Below are 13,721 nucleotides of genomic sequence, written 5' to 3' on the forward strand. Positions count from 1 at the left end.
TCAATCTCTCTCTTTTAGTAGTCAATGTCTTCATTATCATTAAATTGAATTGCTTTCTCTCTCTTAGTAGTCATTGTCTTCATTATCATTAAAAATGTAATTGCTTTTACTGTATTTACATTTAAGGGTAAATTTCGCTGGAGCCTGGACTGGAGATCACTAAACTTTGTTATTTGTTCCAATCAATTCACTTTATACTTTTTTCATCTAAAATCTTAACGGAATATTCTCATTCCGTCTAAAATATTAACAGAATATAGTCATTTCATCCAAAATATTAACATAATGAGCATGTTCTATCCAAAATACTAACGGAATGAGTATATTCCATTAGCATTTTGGATGAAAAAGTATAGAGGAACTTGATTGGGACAAATAACAAAGTTGAGTTACTAAAAATGAACAAATCAAACTTGAATGATCAATTCGTGACAAATAACAAAATTTAGTGACCTATGGCGAAATTTACCCTACATTTAATAACACGTAACATGACTCCATTATATCATGTTGCTCGTGAACAAGGTTTTTATACAAACATTTTTGTTGGCATTGTTTTTTATTTTGAATCACGTAAGCAAACTATAAACTCCAACAAACTCTTTTGACAAATTAATTAGCTTTATGCATCGAAAACTAACTTTTGAAATCATCAATATAAGTCAATATAAGATCCTAAAGTAATATGATTGTTTACAAGGGCGGATTTGGGGGGGCAAAAAAAATATCAAATCGGGTTTAATTAGATTTAAACTCAATAATTAATTGGGTATTCGATAAAAAAAATAATAAATTTTTTTTTCAGGGTGGCAAAATCGATCGGAACCACTAAAACTCAAAATGGAGGGGGGGGAGGGGAGAGTGGCTCCCCCCCCCCCCCCCCCGACGATACTACTGGGTCTGTCCCTGATTGTCTATTTTTTTTCTTTATTAAAGAGTCCGGTACACTCCAGTATCTTTCAAATACTATTTTTTAAAAATTGAACCTGCGTCTTTTTCGAAGATAGATAAAGGCTTGTGCTACTGTACCAAGTCCGTTGTTCATAATTGTCTAATTCTTAAATCATTAATTCATACATTATGCATCATTATGTCTATATAATATTTACTATAACAAAGCCACATGAGTATATTACAACTTGTAAACGTTTGCATGATTATATGAACCTTTTATATGAACTCGTTGTGAAGCGCGGGACACGATCCTAGTTAATTCTAATTTTAGTTGTAAATGGTCACCTTATACTTTTTAAGTTTTATATTACAATTATTAACAATTGTAAGATTCCGACTAATTTCAAAAACTTTAGAAATTGAGCGTAAGTTTAACGATTTAGTTTCTATGATTTCAAAGTGTGAACAGTCGATCTAAAGCGTTCAACACGTTTTTAATATTAAAATGTGCATGGAAATCAAATTTTATATACTTTTTTTTAATCTTTTTAACTATTTTAAAAAATCAGTATTTTGATTGGAAAATTAATAATAAAAGAATTATGAAGAATTGTGATTTCAAACTTTCTAAAAAAAAATAGTGAATTTGTTTCAAAAGATGTAAAATTTGATCTTCATACACATTTTAATACGAAGAACATTGAGAGCTTCAAATTGACTGTTTGAATTTTGAAATCAGAAAAACTAAACCGTTAGAATTAAGGCTGAAATTTTAAGCCAGACTCCAATTATAAATTTTAAAGTTGATGTACTTTTACATTGAACGGTTAAGATCAATTAGTTGAATTTGAAATACTAAAATATGAAAGTGCTTCGTGAATCACAATAGTCCAATTCTTATTTATAATAATTGTCATATCTAATTATTTTGTAATTAGAATGAAAATCTCCAAGCTGGTCCTCACCTTAGAGCAACCATGCATTGTGTTAAGATAATAATTGTAATATATCTAATTATTTTGTAATTAGAATGAAAATCTCCGAGCTGGTTGGCTGGTCGCCTGGTCCTCACCGCTGAACAGCCATCGGCATATTCAAAAGAATGGCATTAAACGTTATTTCTCTCAAGTTGAGAGGTATGAATTAGAGACTTCAAAAAGTAGACGTTACATTTTGAACGTTCCAAACCCGACAGGCAAACAAGTGCATTATTTTTGAAATGGACCAAGTATATCATTCATTAATGCACTTACGGGATCTAAATTTCGGGTTTTTTGATTTAATCTGAAGAGCTATGGGCATTTAATGTCTACCACGTCCAAATTAATTATTGTAAATTAAACGAAGGTCTTTAATATATTGTTGCTTAGATTCGGTTTATACCGCACAAATAGCAGCCTGAATAAATTTCTTATTTGCACTTGCAGTTTAATAGTTTATATACGCTGTTTCTTGGGGAGCTGCCTTTGAGTCGCTTCAGGTCCATGAACTATATTAAAGACCGAGTTCAGCTAATGATCTTTAATTCAAATTGATCAGAAAATTAGATCTGTCCTTTCTGGTTTGTTTGTTTCTCGGTTTATTCATTTCTTTCTTTCCACTTATTAGATCTTACTGAAATAGCGAGCGAGAGCCAGAGGAAGGCGGAGAGAGAGAGAATGGCTGGAGTGGTAATGGTGCCAAACGGGTTACACGGGTACGAAGAAACCCCAGTAAATTTGGAATTGAAGAGAGAGAAGGGACGTAAAGAGGAAGAGAGACAGAATCAGATCTCGCTACTGGCAGTTCTCGTAGCTGCTGTGCGAAAGTCAGTGGTGGCTTGTCGAATGGACGGTGATGATGGAGAGGATGGGATGCACGGGTTGGAAATTGGGTGGCCCACGGATGTTCGTCATGTGGCACATGTCACCTTTGATCGGTTCAATGGGTTTCTTGGGTTGCCTGTCGAGTTTGAGCTCGAGATCCCTTGTCAGGCGCCCAGTGCCAGGTATTGAAGTAAATCATTCTTTTATTGCGTTTTAGTTAACTTCATAAGACTTGGTGATCTCTGTAACAAGTGGGGACTTAGCAATTTGATTAGTGGATTTTTGCAAGGCAACTGTAAAAGAGTGGTGGTTTTTAGCTTAGTTGTCTTATAGAGGATTTCTGAGTGCGGTGCCAAACCCTCAGTGATACACACTAATGCCTGGAAATTATTTCAGTTATCTACTTTCATCAATTATACCCATTTGGTGTTAAATTTGCCACTTATACTTCATATTTGTAAAATTATTACCTGGGAACATGTAAATAAATATGCAACTAGAAATGAAATGTTTTGGCAATATACTTTTCAAGGCTAATATACAATTTTTCTTTCTTATTTCAGTACTAGTGTCTTTGGCGTATCGCCTGAGTCAATGCAATGTGGATACGACTCGAGGGGCAATTCTGTCCCAAAAATACTCTTACTCATGCAAGAGCGATTATATGCACAAGGAGGCCTGAAGGTACTAATTACTAAATATTTCTTATGAGATAATTTTCCTTCTTAAAAATATAAGGTGGAGCTTAGTAAGAGTTTATGTTGGAAACTAAGGGCGATAAAAAGATAGAGCTCATTGGCCAAACTCAATAGGTAAACTCGCTTTTAATTGCATCAGCAAACAAAAATGAAAAGCCGAACTTTTTGGTCCCCTTCCTGGTGAATTGTCGATATTATCTCTGTAGCGATTTCTTTTCTCTAGGAATGAGAAAAAAGAGAAGCAAAAAAAATAAAAATAAATAAAGATGTTTACACCATAGGATCTCTTTTGGCCTTACGTAAACTGATATAAATTACTTATTTACTTATTGTTTTTCTGGAAGAAGATCCGTAGTGTTCACAATTTTATCCCTTTCTTGAACAACCTTTTTATGTATTAAATTAGGCAGAAGGGATATTCCGCATCACACCAGAAAATGGCCAAGAAGAGCTCGTAAGGGAGCAACTGAACAAAGGGATTGTACCGGACGATATTGATGTTCACTGCCTGGCTAGTTTGATTAAGGTACAAAAAACCAAAACAATGATAATGTGGAGTATTCATTAAATGTTAATAACTTTGTCCCTCTCACTAATAAACCTCTTCTTAATTTTTCTTCAGCCCAAATTTAACTAGATTCAAGAAAGAGATTCTGTAAATTGTGTTTCAAGGTGGAACAATAAATTATGACGCAATTTTGTTTGATAATTAGTTATTTGAAAGCAACAAGTTAAACACTAAGCTTTCTGCTGAGAAAGGATTACATGTTTGAATTAATATAAATTTTCAATTGCATATTTTAGTGGACCGAAAAGAAATTAGGTTTTATTTGCAACTTTCAGCTGCTGTTTTTTGATCTACTTGGCAAATAGCAGCTAGCAGAAATCATTCTGTTTAAACCTAGCCAATGTTTCCAGTTACCTTTCTCTGTTCTTTTGCAAGCATTTTGACATATATCCTTTTTTATCTTGAGCATTTTTTTTATCATCATTATTACTTATATTTCTTGTACATTTGCTACAGGCCTGGTTGAGAGAGCTACCGAGGGGGGTGTTGGACGGTATCTCGCCTGAGCAGGTGTTACAGTGCAACACGGAGGAGGAATGTGTAGAGCTAATGACCTCTTTACCCCCGACACAGGCAGCACTCTTAGGGTGGGCAGTGGAGCTAATGGCTGATGTGGTTGAAGAAGAAGAGTATAACAAAATGAACCCCAGAAATGTCGCCATGGTTTTTGCACCCAACATGACCCAGGTAGTTTAAGAAAAACGTACTTCCTTGGGTCTATCGCCCCAATGTTATTGATAATATTCAATTCACAAAACTAGCTTTTTGAACAGAGAAATTGAAATTTTTTAATGCACCAACTCTGGAAGGCAAATAGGACCTTAGGGATTTTGTTTACAAGGTTTAGAGTTGTGCGGTTGTGGGAGTGTACTATTTTGAAGCCAGGTATGGTCCTATTTCCTTTGCTTTTCTTTATCCCCTTTCCCAAAAATTGTCCTTTGAGTTAGATTTATTTTGGCTAATTAGACCTTAATCAGGGTTCATATTTCCAAGTATACACTATATTCTAATTGAAACATCTCATTTTACATATAAACTTTGCAAGTATGCAATTAATAAATTCCTCATGTCAATTGATCTTTTGAGGATAAATCTCACAAGACTTTACCTCAAAATGTTAGTTATTCTTGGGGAAGTGGCATGAATTTTTCATTGTGCACTTTTTTATGATATTCAATACAAAAACCTCTTCGAACCTCTTGTCATAAGAAGTTGTCTACAATAGAACAACAAAGGATGCAGGAAGAACAGCTTTTCTTTTTTTCTTCTCTCACCTAAGCCTTTTAATTTTTTTTAAGTAGACTGATCCTTTAAATTATGCACCCTCAACAGATGTCAGACCCTTTGACGGCACTCATGCATGCCGTGCAAGTCATGAACCTTCTGAAAACACTGATCCTCAAAACTCTTGGAGACCGTGAGGATGAGGAAATATGCACGTACTCCCCCTCTTCTTCTTGTACCATGCTTTCTGACCGAGAAATCGACAACAACAGCAACAACACTGACGAAGGCTACAATTCTTGCTCAAAGGGCAATACAGAGACGGAAACGAGCTACTCAAGTGAAGTTGAAGATTGTGATTCATTACGAGAGATCGAAGAGTGCTTTCTGAAGAGATTGGAATGGAAACAGGAGGAGACAACAAGGCTTAGTTTCTCCGAGAGCAATTTTGATCGCTCGGTTGTTACAGATAGTGAGGCCAGGTTGGAGGAAAAGAGTGTAATAGAAGAGGAGGTTTGCAACCCAAAAGTGAATGGTGCCAGGTTGGAGGAAAAGAGTGTAATAGAAAAGGAGGTTTGCAACCCAAAAGTGAATGATGATTCTATTCCATGTGTTTTAGACTCTTGACATTCCAAAAGAGAAGATTTGAAGTTTGAATTTGAGTGGTTTTTTTTTAGGTGATGATGTAGTTTGCAATTTCAACGAGGGGTTGGAGTAGTTTGTTATTTTGCACTCTTTGTCGTTCAGAGTTTGACCAGCATAAGTTGGCTGATTGTAGCTTTTACAATGGCTTCCTATTTTCGGAGTACTTTGTTTGTTATATAGAGCTTGGATTTTGATATTTCACAAAAGAAAAATAAGTGATTTGCAGGAGCATGGTTTCTATCAAAAGTATACTCACCTTTCCTTTTTTTTTATTCTGTCTTCTGAGGAATTCAATTCAGTTTTTTTCACAAATGCACAAGTTTGATATTTGAACACAAAAAGTACTGCTATTGATTTTAGTTGTCGGATTGTCGCCTATTAGATTTAGTTCGCATGCTGGCATGTACAGATATCATTCGGATGCACAAATGTAGATAGTTTTGACTCCGTTGCTAGTTAGTTGTATTGATACAATTAAGACTCTCTGCTGTAAGACTCATGCACAAATTCAAGAGCTTTGGTTTATTGTAAAAGAAGAAAAGAAAAAAGAAAAAAAAGAGAAGAAGATAAAACTAGACTGTTTCTCAATTCTCAACTACAAGATGAAATAGATTGACATCGAATCATCAATCAAAATTAAAACAATAGGTTTGGGTTTTATCAACAGTGTGATAAAAATGGAACTTGGACAAAACTACTGCCGCAGTGCTATTACGAATATAACAATCAAATTTATATATAGCTAAATTTCATGACTAAAAATATAGATAGCTTCATGAAAGAATTTGGAAATCTATGTCTTCTTTTGAGCTTCCTCATCGTGTTTTCTCCAAGGATTCAAGGCTTCTTTAACTGCTTGACCCTCGGGAGAGCTCTCCCATGCTCTCTTCTCGGACTCTAGAACAGTTACCTTGTCATCTACCAAAATAGAAGAAAATCATGACATAATCGCACACCAGTTGGTATCTTAATCAGGTATTGGTCAGATCTTGAAATAAAAACTGATGGATTATGGCATAATTGACGCTGAAACATTTTTTTGCACTTAAATTGAGGTTCTGGTACATACATTTGATATATTAATCAGGCATTGGTCAGATCTTGAAATAAAAACTAATGGAAAATAGCATAATTACCGCTGAATTTTGCACTTAATTGAGGTTCTGGTAGGAACATTTGGGTTGCTATGGTTGCTCACATCAACATATTGGGACGATAACTAAAGGTTCAAATAGAGCATTCTATCGAACAGTACATGTGCATACACCTAAAACTCGGGTACGGGAATTCTCCACAAACAAATGGTGTTACATAATCAGATGCAAATAAATCGTCCATCAACCGCAGTCTTTTTAATTAAAATCTGAACATAAACGGGCCAAGAGACCGTAATGACCATCACGGATTACATAATCAGATGCAACCAGGGGTTTGATACAATGAGGGAGCATGGTGTTTATAGAGAAATAGAGCGAAAAAAAGGTGGGAGAGGGAGGGACTGGGAACGGACAGAAGCCAGTGTGAATCATGAAGAGCTCCATGGCGGCGCCAACCATCGCCGATCCCAACGCGATCTTAACATACCATCCCACGAATTTCATCTCGTCCCCTCGCTCTCTGACTCCCTATTTCCCTCGGTGATCCTGTTCAGAAACCTAGTTACACAACTTACAACCTGCTTGGAAGTTTTTAAGAACTAGAACCATTTTTATTAATTGTTTAACAGAAAAGGGCATTTGGTCTAGTGGTATGATTCTCGCTTAGGGTGCGAGAGGTCCCGAGTTCAATTCTCGGAATGCCCCATCTCATTGTTTGTATATTTTTATATATATATATATTTTTTCTATCTTTACCGCAATCATTTTCAGGTTGAGATTATAAGAGGCAATTAATTATCAAGTTTGCGTTAATGTGTAATTAAAACATGAGAGGGTTCAAATGCCTCCATTTTTTGTGCCTCTATCATGCCTCCATTTTTAGAAACTTAAATAATTCAAAGTTTAAAACTTAAACGTCAAAATAAAACCGTTAGATGTAATCTATTTTATTTTCTCTATGTGTCCATAAAAAATTATCACATTTTGATTTTGCTTTTATATAAATCAATAAGTTAAAAAATCAACGTCTAGAAGTTATATACATTTGTATACATTTTTACAAGCTCAAGATGACAATCAAAACAAAGTTGAAATGCCATAATTTTTTACATGTGCATAGATAAAATGATATAGTTCATATTCAATGGTTTTATTTTGAATTTTAAGATTTAAATTTTGAGTTATCAAAGTTTTTAAAAATGGAGACATGATGGAGACACAAAAAATGGAGGCATTTGAACCCTCCTCTTAAAACATATATTCTAAAAACATGAGAATCGTGTGAAAGCTATTAAACGTATATACTAAAGAATTATTATTTTTGTACCCGTGCTACAGTACCTGCACTGTACCCGCGCTACAGTATCCGGGCTTAAAAAAATAATGTGTTATGATCCCTACTAATTATATTGTGTCCACTAATTATTATTCTAAAAATATATTATATAGTCTCAACTAATTATTATTCTAAAATTCCAGCAGTACCCTTTCTCTATGGTCTCCACTAATTATATGGTTCCCCTTTCAAAGTCCCGGCACTAATTCCGCGTCAACCTTTCTCTAACAAAAATAGTTGATCTCATAAAAATAAATACTTCAGTGCATAGATGTAAATACTTTCTGTGTCTAAATATTAATACTTTCTGTGTCATATGTAAAAAATACTTATATATTTATACCTTCGTAGATATAAATACTTAGAAGATAAGTTATCAGCACTTAAAAAAGTAAGATGTTAATACTTTGATGCGTAACTTGTTATGATAATCTCTTTTCGAGTTCCCCAATTATTCACGCGTTAACTTTCCTTTAATAAACATAGTTTACCTCATAGGTATATATACTTCAGTGTATAAGTATAAATACTTTCAATATTTAGATATCAATACTTTCAGTGTCATATGTAAAAAATACTTGCAAGTGTAGGTATAAATACTTGTACGGCGAGGTATATAAACACTTGCGTGACGACGAGCCTGAAAGTACATCATCATGGATCTCATTTGAAAGAGAAAATTGCATAAATATTAATACTTAAAAAAAAATCAAATTGTGGAGTTTTTGTAGTTCCCATAGGAAGTTATATTTATACATTTAATTTTCGGTGGTCCTCGGGTACTGTAGCGCGAGTACTGTGCGGGTACTGTAGCGCGGGTACAATGCGGGTACTGAAGCGCGGGTATTGTTATCTTGGCGCTACATAATCCACACAATAAATAATTGTTCACATCATAAGTATAAATACTTCTGTACATATGTATAAATACTTCCGTTCATAGGTATTAATACTTTAGGAAAAAAAATTCGAATTGTGCAGTTTTTGCAATCCCCACAAGAAATTATATTTTAATATTTAATTTTCGGTGGTCCCCCTGCGGGTACAGTGCGGGTACTGTAGCGCGGGTACTATTATCAACTCCCATATACTAAATGCGTGAAAATCACGGGAAAGCTAATGCGTGAGACTCGTGTAAAAGCTATTTTTAGAGGGCAGTTCATAAAGGACAATTACTCGGCCGCAATCTCAAATTTATGTGTGTATTTTGCCTTACTAAAATTAGGAATCAATAGGATATCTTGCTGCGTAAAAAATAAGTTAAAATTCAATAGTCTTACTACAAATTTTTAGGAATTAATAGGATATCTTGCTGGGTAAAAAATAAGTTAAAATTCAATACGGTCTTACAAAAATTAAAATTTATAGTGTCTGGCAATTTTATCAAAATTGGATTGGATATCCACCCGGTAAATTTTTGAGTCAGCATTTCACCGGTTGATGGATTGACCAGTTCAAACGCTGTTTCTTTTTATTAATTGCAAAAAACAGACTTGGACATACTGATACTGGTCTAGTCTGTACCTTAACCGATACAACAATATGTTAGAAAACGATAAAAATTAGCCTGACACAATGCAACAATATTGGGTTTACAATTAAGTAAAACTTAATTATAAGCAATTTTGATATGAAAGGACCTAATACAGTTTGGTTTGACCTTAATATGTTTATGTACTTATATTGTATGAATACCGAAAAGCTGAAACACAGGATTTGGAATTGAGCATTTCATCAAACATCTTTAGAGAACGTTAAACTATACAATACGAATAAGTAAATTATGAACATGTAGAGCAACGAAAAATGCTTTGCTATTTGCATTCAAGCAATCTAAGGCACAAGATAACATTTTGCAAGTCACGTAATTGCATGTAGCCATATGCTCTAAGTGCTAGGCTGCTAGTCATGCACAACAACACAAGTAAAGAGAAACTTAAATTATTTTTTGAATGAGATTACTTGTGGACAGCTTGGCTTGAAACCAATGAAGTTGAATTTGAGGATTCTCTTTTCATGCTTTGGTTTAAACTCTAAAGTTTGGAGTCATTTGTGCAGAGGAGATCAGCAGTGAGAAGGGAATCTGAAAATCGCAAGAGAAAAACCAATTCCATTATAGTACTTCTCTCGACTAGTCCTAGAAGCAAAGTTACTTTATTTATTAAAGTCTTTGTAGCTGCTACCAAGACAAGCGAAACAAAGCAATCTGACGAAAAAACGAAGGAGATGCGACTGAATCAAAGGTTTTTTTTTATGAACAGTTTATCGGTTTTTAATTCAAAACCGGTTAATCAACACGATTATTTACTGGCTCATTTACTTATACAGACTCTTATATGAACCTAACCGCTATAATGCCTTCCAGTAAGGTCCGAGTTTTAAAACATTGGCGTTAGTTAGGTCTATACTAAAGTTAGGAGAACAGTAATTTGCTGTCTGGGGCACTGTTTCTTCGGGCAAAATTGACTATATTTTCCATTCTAATCAAGTGCTCAGTTTGAACCCCAGAATGGTCCGTAACAGTTTAGACACCAAAAGAAAAAACATGTAAAACAATTTCTAGCGAATGATTCAGATATGTGTTTAACTGTTTACATTACCGCAGGAGATGCACAAGTCCAAGTGGCCAGTACCTTTTGGTGGGTACTATATTATGGTTTTCATTAATAGTACCCTTGTGTAAAGGAAACCCAAAAAATATCAAAATCAACACAAGCAAAGCACAAATACCTCCAAAATATAGTTTTATTACCATTAAAAAGAAAACTCCATTGCAGTTTTATCATACGCACATAAAGCCTCAAGTCACATCATTAAGCACTCCAACACAATGAACCAGGGGTAGGGAACTGCCTACCTCTGAATTTAGAAAACCGAATATAAGTTTATGTATAATCGGATTGTTGCCTACCCTTGATAAAAATCCTGACTATGCCCCTGTCTTAATTCACTAACCCCACACAAATGCTCTTGAAACAGAGATAGAACTGAATTATAAAATGCCATTTTAAGTTTCCAAAATGGTGCGGAAGGACCGCTCATTCTCATTTACATGCAATTAATTTGTCAATCATCTCAGCTGCATCCTTAACAGTAGCAATCTCCTGAGCACTACTCTCATCAACGCTGATATCAAAGGATTCCTCCAATCCCATCACAATCTCAACCTAAATTACAATACCATAATATTATAAATTATAAATTAAAGGAATGGACTATGGAGTAACTAAAAAGTTCAAGAAATAGCAAAAATCAAGTATATGTGAAGTTAAAAGACCATACAATCTTACTTAAAAAGAGAGAAATTATCTAAAATACATACTAGGTTTACCAACTTGGTTTAATTCAGGGTAGTTTAACTTTACCAATTATGGTACCATATGGGCATCACAAATGTCATTTTCTCATTTATTATCAAGACTTAAGAGTTTATTAGTGGATACAAACTATGTTGATTAAAGCATCGGAACTAGTGCCAGTGCCAAACTGAGTTCTTGACATAAATTCATTGCACTACTTGCAAGGAATAAAAAAGAGTTCAAAGTTGCAATGGGTTACTGTGTCAAGGGAGTCAGCTCCAAGCTCAGAAAATTTGGATTCACCGGTTACGGGGGTGTCTCCAGCGATGGCCAGCTGCTTTCTCACTATCTCACAGACCTTGTCAACTGTCTCCTGCTTGGCCTATAAAAAAGGTGAATATAGAGATAAATGAGTAACACAATAGACAAGTAGTGATACTAGGCACAATTCAAGAAATTCATGAAATTAATGAAACTTAAGACATTGCTTAAAATATTTGCAACTTGAAAGTAGCCTTTTCGGATTACCATCTGTGATGGTTTTGTTTAAAGTTTAAACTAACAACTACTGATATGTCACAAGCTTTGAAATAAAATACACAATTGCAATATTAAACTAGAAACACGTACAGCGCAGGAGATGCTAAGGCGCGCGGAAGAAGAGAAGCTCCTCTTTTGGCCAAAAAATGAAACTGAGTTCAAACTGGAGGCTCCATTTGTTGCCTACAAGGCAGAAGGCAAACATCAGATAAACAATTATAATAAAAAAAAATCAATCTAGCAGTCCCAGACTATCAGTTCAACAATTTTTACAACACAAAATTTAATTCATCATGATCTGCGGAATCAGCTTACAAGAGTTCTAACAAATTCTAGACATGGAAATGATCTGAGGATAACAAGACAGCATCGAATAGCAGAAATAAATCTGCTGTGATTCCAATGGAATAACAGGGTCCTATTATTCCAATCCCAACCATTCAACTTCGTTGAGATTCGTGTATGAAAAAGTTTCTTCATTGAGATTCGCGCATGGAATACTTTGAATGGTTGAGATCGAAATAACAGGACCCTGTTATTCCATTGAAATCACAGCAGATTTATTAACCCGAATAGCAGATATCAATTATAATAAATCTCTCTCTTTCTTAAATAACACATAAGGTCTCAATTTACACAAATAAACAATTAGTATACGTCTATACAAGCAACTATAAAGCACAATATATACTACAAATGATCAAAACTAAACTGAACCAACCTTACGATATATTTAAATAAGCATATACATTTGTGTCGAAATTAAAGAAATAGATTCAACTTTTTTCAGCCTACCGAATCAACATAGGGATCGAAAATCAATAGATCAGATTCTCAGCTGAATAAACACACAACACTGGTCAAATCAACTCGAATCTCTGATCTTTACCACCAGATAAAAAAAATTATAAAACAACACCTACTACAGCTATCACTAAGTTTTAGACAACACCAGATCGGAACAACCGTGAAACAAGTAACGACAATACCTTGATCCGCCTCATTACAGGGGCTGAGACGGAGACCGCTGATCCGGTTAGAGACGCCATCGCTCGACAAAGAGGGGGGAAAATCGCAAGAGAAAGAGAGTCGACGGCGAGCACGATCAGCGTGAGTAGGGGTTTAGAGAGAGGAACAATGGGCTGGTCTATATATTGTTACTTTACACTGCTTTCCTGGCTTCGATTGTATCGAAGGGTGCCAAATTAGATACACCTGGAACATATATGATCATCAAATGGTAATCTCACTATCAATTGATGCGGGTCCCGTAGGTAGAAATATTTTATGTCATATTAGGTGTTCCGGGAATAAGGGTTTCAACTCTCAAGCCTCGATGGCTCCGAAAAGGGCACAATTGCATGAATATATTATGTGCACCTAGACTTACTTGGTGTACGGAGTTACTGTGGGACTGAATTGTGGGGGCACTGGAGATTGGGCTTCACTGCCAACGTGGTCTTTCATCTGTCTTTAATTTAATCAAATAAAGAAACGGATTGCCTCGTCACGGACAGCCAGAAGGATCGTTTTGTATGGTTTTATTGGTTCGGTTTGATTAAAACTAAAATAAAATAAACACATTAAAATTTTATTCAGCTTTTAAAAATAAATA

At 34.9% G+C, this 13,721-nt stretch overlaps 3 protein-coding genes and 1 non-coding gene across 5 annotated transcripts; 2 read left to right on the plus strand and 2 right to left on the minus strand.

Moving 5' to 3' along the window:
• The first annotated feature begins 2,422 nt into the window (after positions 1-2,422).
• On the plus strand, positions 2,423-6,046 carry LOC144543926 (rho GTPase-activating protein 2-like). Of its 2 annotated transcripts, XM_078292380.1 has the most exons (6): positions 2,423-2,881; positions 3,263-3,383; positions 3,804-3,923; positions 4,422-4,652; positions 5,298-5,702; positions 5,763-6,046. In XM_078292380.1, exons 1-6 carry the CDS (start codon positions 2,553-2,555, stop codon positions 5,814-5,816), a joined length of 1,260 nt encoding a protein of 419 aa, XP_078148506.1. In that variant the 5' UTR covers positions 2,423-2,552; the 3' UTR covers positions 5,817-6,046. The 2 variants fall into 2 exon arrangements, with proteins under 2 accessions (XP_078148506.1, XP_078148503.1); XM_078292377.1 differs by having other exon boundaries at positions 5,298-6,046.
• Positions 6,047-6,405: 359 nt separating this feature from the next.
• Positions 6,406-7,464, minus strand: LOC144550497 (DNA mismatch repair protein). Its single transcript, XM_078298565.1, has 2 exons — positions 7,345-7,464; positions 6,406-6,752 (listed from the first exon to the last, which is right to left on the minus strand). The coding sequence occupies exons 1-2, from the start codon at positions 7,433-7,435 to the stop codon at positions 6,628-6,630; spliced, it is 216 nt and encodes a 71-aa protein (XP_078154691.1). The 5' UTR covers positions 7,436-7,464; the 3' UTR covers positions 6,406-6,627.
• Positions 7,465-7,564: 100 nt separating this feature from the next.
• TRNAP-AGG (transfer RNA proline (anticodon AGG)) lies at positions 7,565-7,636 on the plus strand. The gene has a single exon. It is a non-coding gene; the product is annotated as a tRNA-Pro (tRNA).
• A 3,358-nt stretch (positions 7,637-10,994) lies between these two features.
• On the minus strand, positions 10,995-13,285 carry LOC144543939 (acyl carrier protein 3, chloroplastic-like). Its single transcript, XM_078292387.1, has 4 exons — positions 13,096-13,285; positions 12,197-12,289; positions 11,826-11,948; positions 10,995-11,434 (listed from the first exon to the last, which is right to left on the minus strand). The coding sequence occupies exons 1-4, from the start codon at positions 13,153-13,155 to the stop codon at positions 11,312-11,314; spliced, it is 399 nt and encodes a 132-aa protein (XP_078148513.1). The 5' UTR covers positions 13,156-13,285; the 3' UTR covers positions 10,995-11,311.
• Between the last annotated feature and the right edge of the window lie 436 nt (positions 13,286-13,721).

Source organism: Carex rostrata, chromosome 2 (assembly GCF_964058835.1).
Source record: "Carex rostrata chromosome 2, lpCarRost1.2, whole genome shotgun sequence".
Classification (NCBI taxonomy): Eukaryota; Viridiplantae; Streptophyta; class Magnoliopsida; order Poales; family Cyperaceae; genus Carex; species Carex rostrata.

Bases quoted from the DNA above. Each gene is read 5' to 3' on its own strand.
- LOC144543926 (XM_078292377.1), top strand. From the start codon at position 2,553: ATGGCTGGAGTGGTAATGGTGCCAAACGGGTTACACGGGTACGAAGAA. The intron at 2,882-3,262 runs GTATTGAAGTAA...TTCTTATTTCAG, and splicing joins TGTCAGGCGCCCAGTGCCAG to TACTAGTGTCTTTGGCGTAT. The intron at 3,384-3,803 runs GTACTAATTACT...GTATTAAATTAG, and splicing joins ATGCACAAGGAGGCCTGAAG to GCAGAAGGGATATTCCGCAT.
- LOC144550497 (XM_078298565.1), bottom strand. From the start codon at position 7,435: ATGAAATTCGTGGGATGGTATGTTAAGATCGCGTTGGGATCGGCGATG. The intron at 6,753-7,344 runs GTCCGTTCCCAG...CTATTTTGGTAG, and splicing joins CATGATTCACACTGGCTTCT to ATGACAAGGTAACTGTTCTA.
- LOC144543939 (XM_078292387.1), bottom strand. From the start codon at position 13,155: ATGGCGTCTCTAACCGGATCAGCGGTCTCCGTCTCAGCCCCTGTAATG. The intron at 12,290-13,095 runs GTATTGTCGTTA...TCTGCCTTGTAG, and splicing joins CTGTAATGAGGCGGATCAAG to GCAACAAATGGAGCCTCCAG. The intron at 11,949-12,196 runs GTACGTGTTTCT...CCTTTTTTATAG, and splicing joins GCCTTAGCATCTCCTGCGCT to GCCAAGCAGGAGACAGTTGA.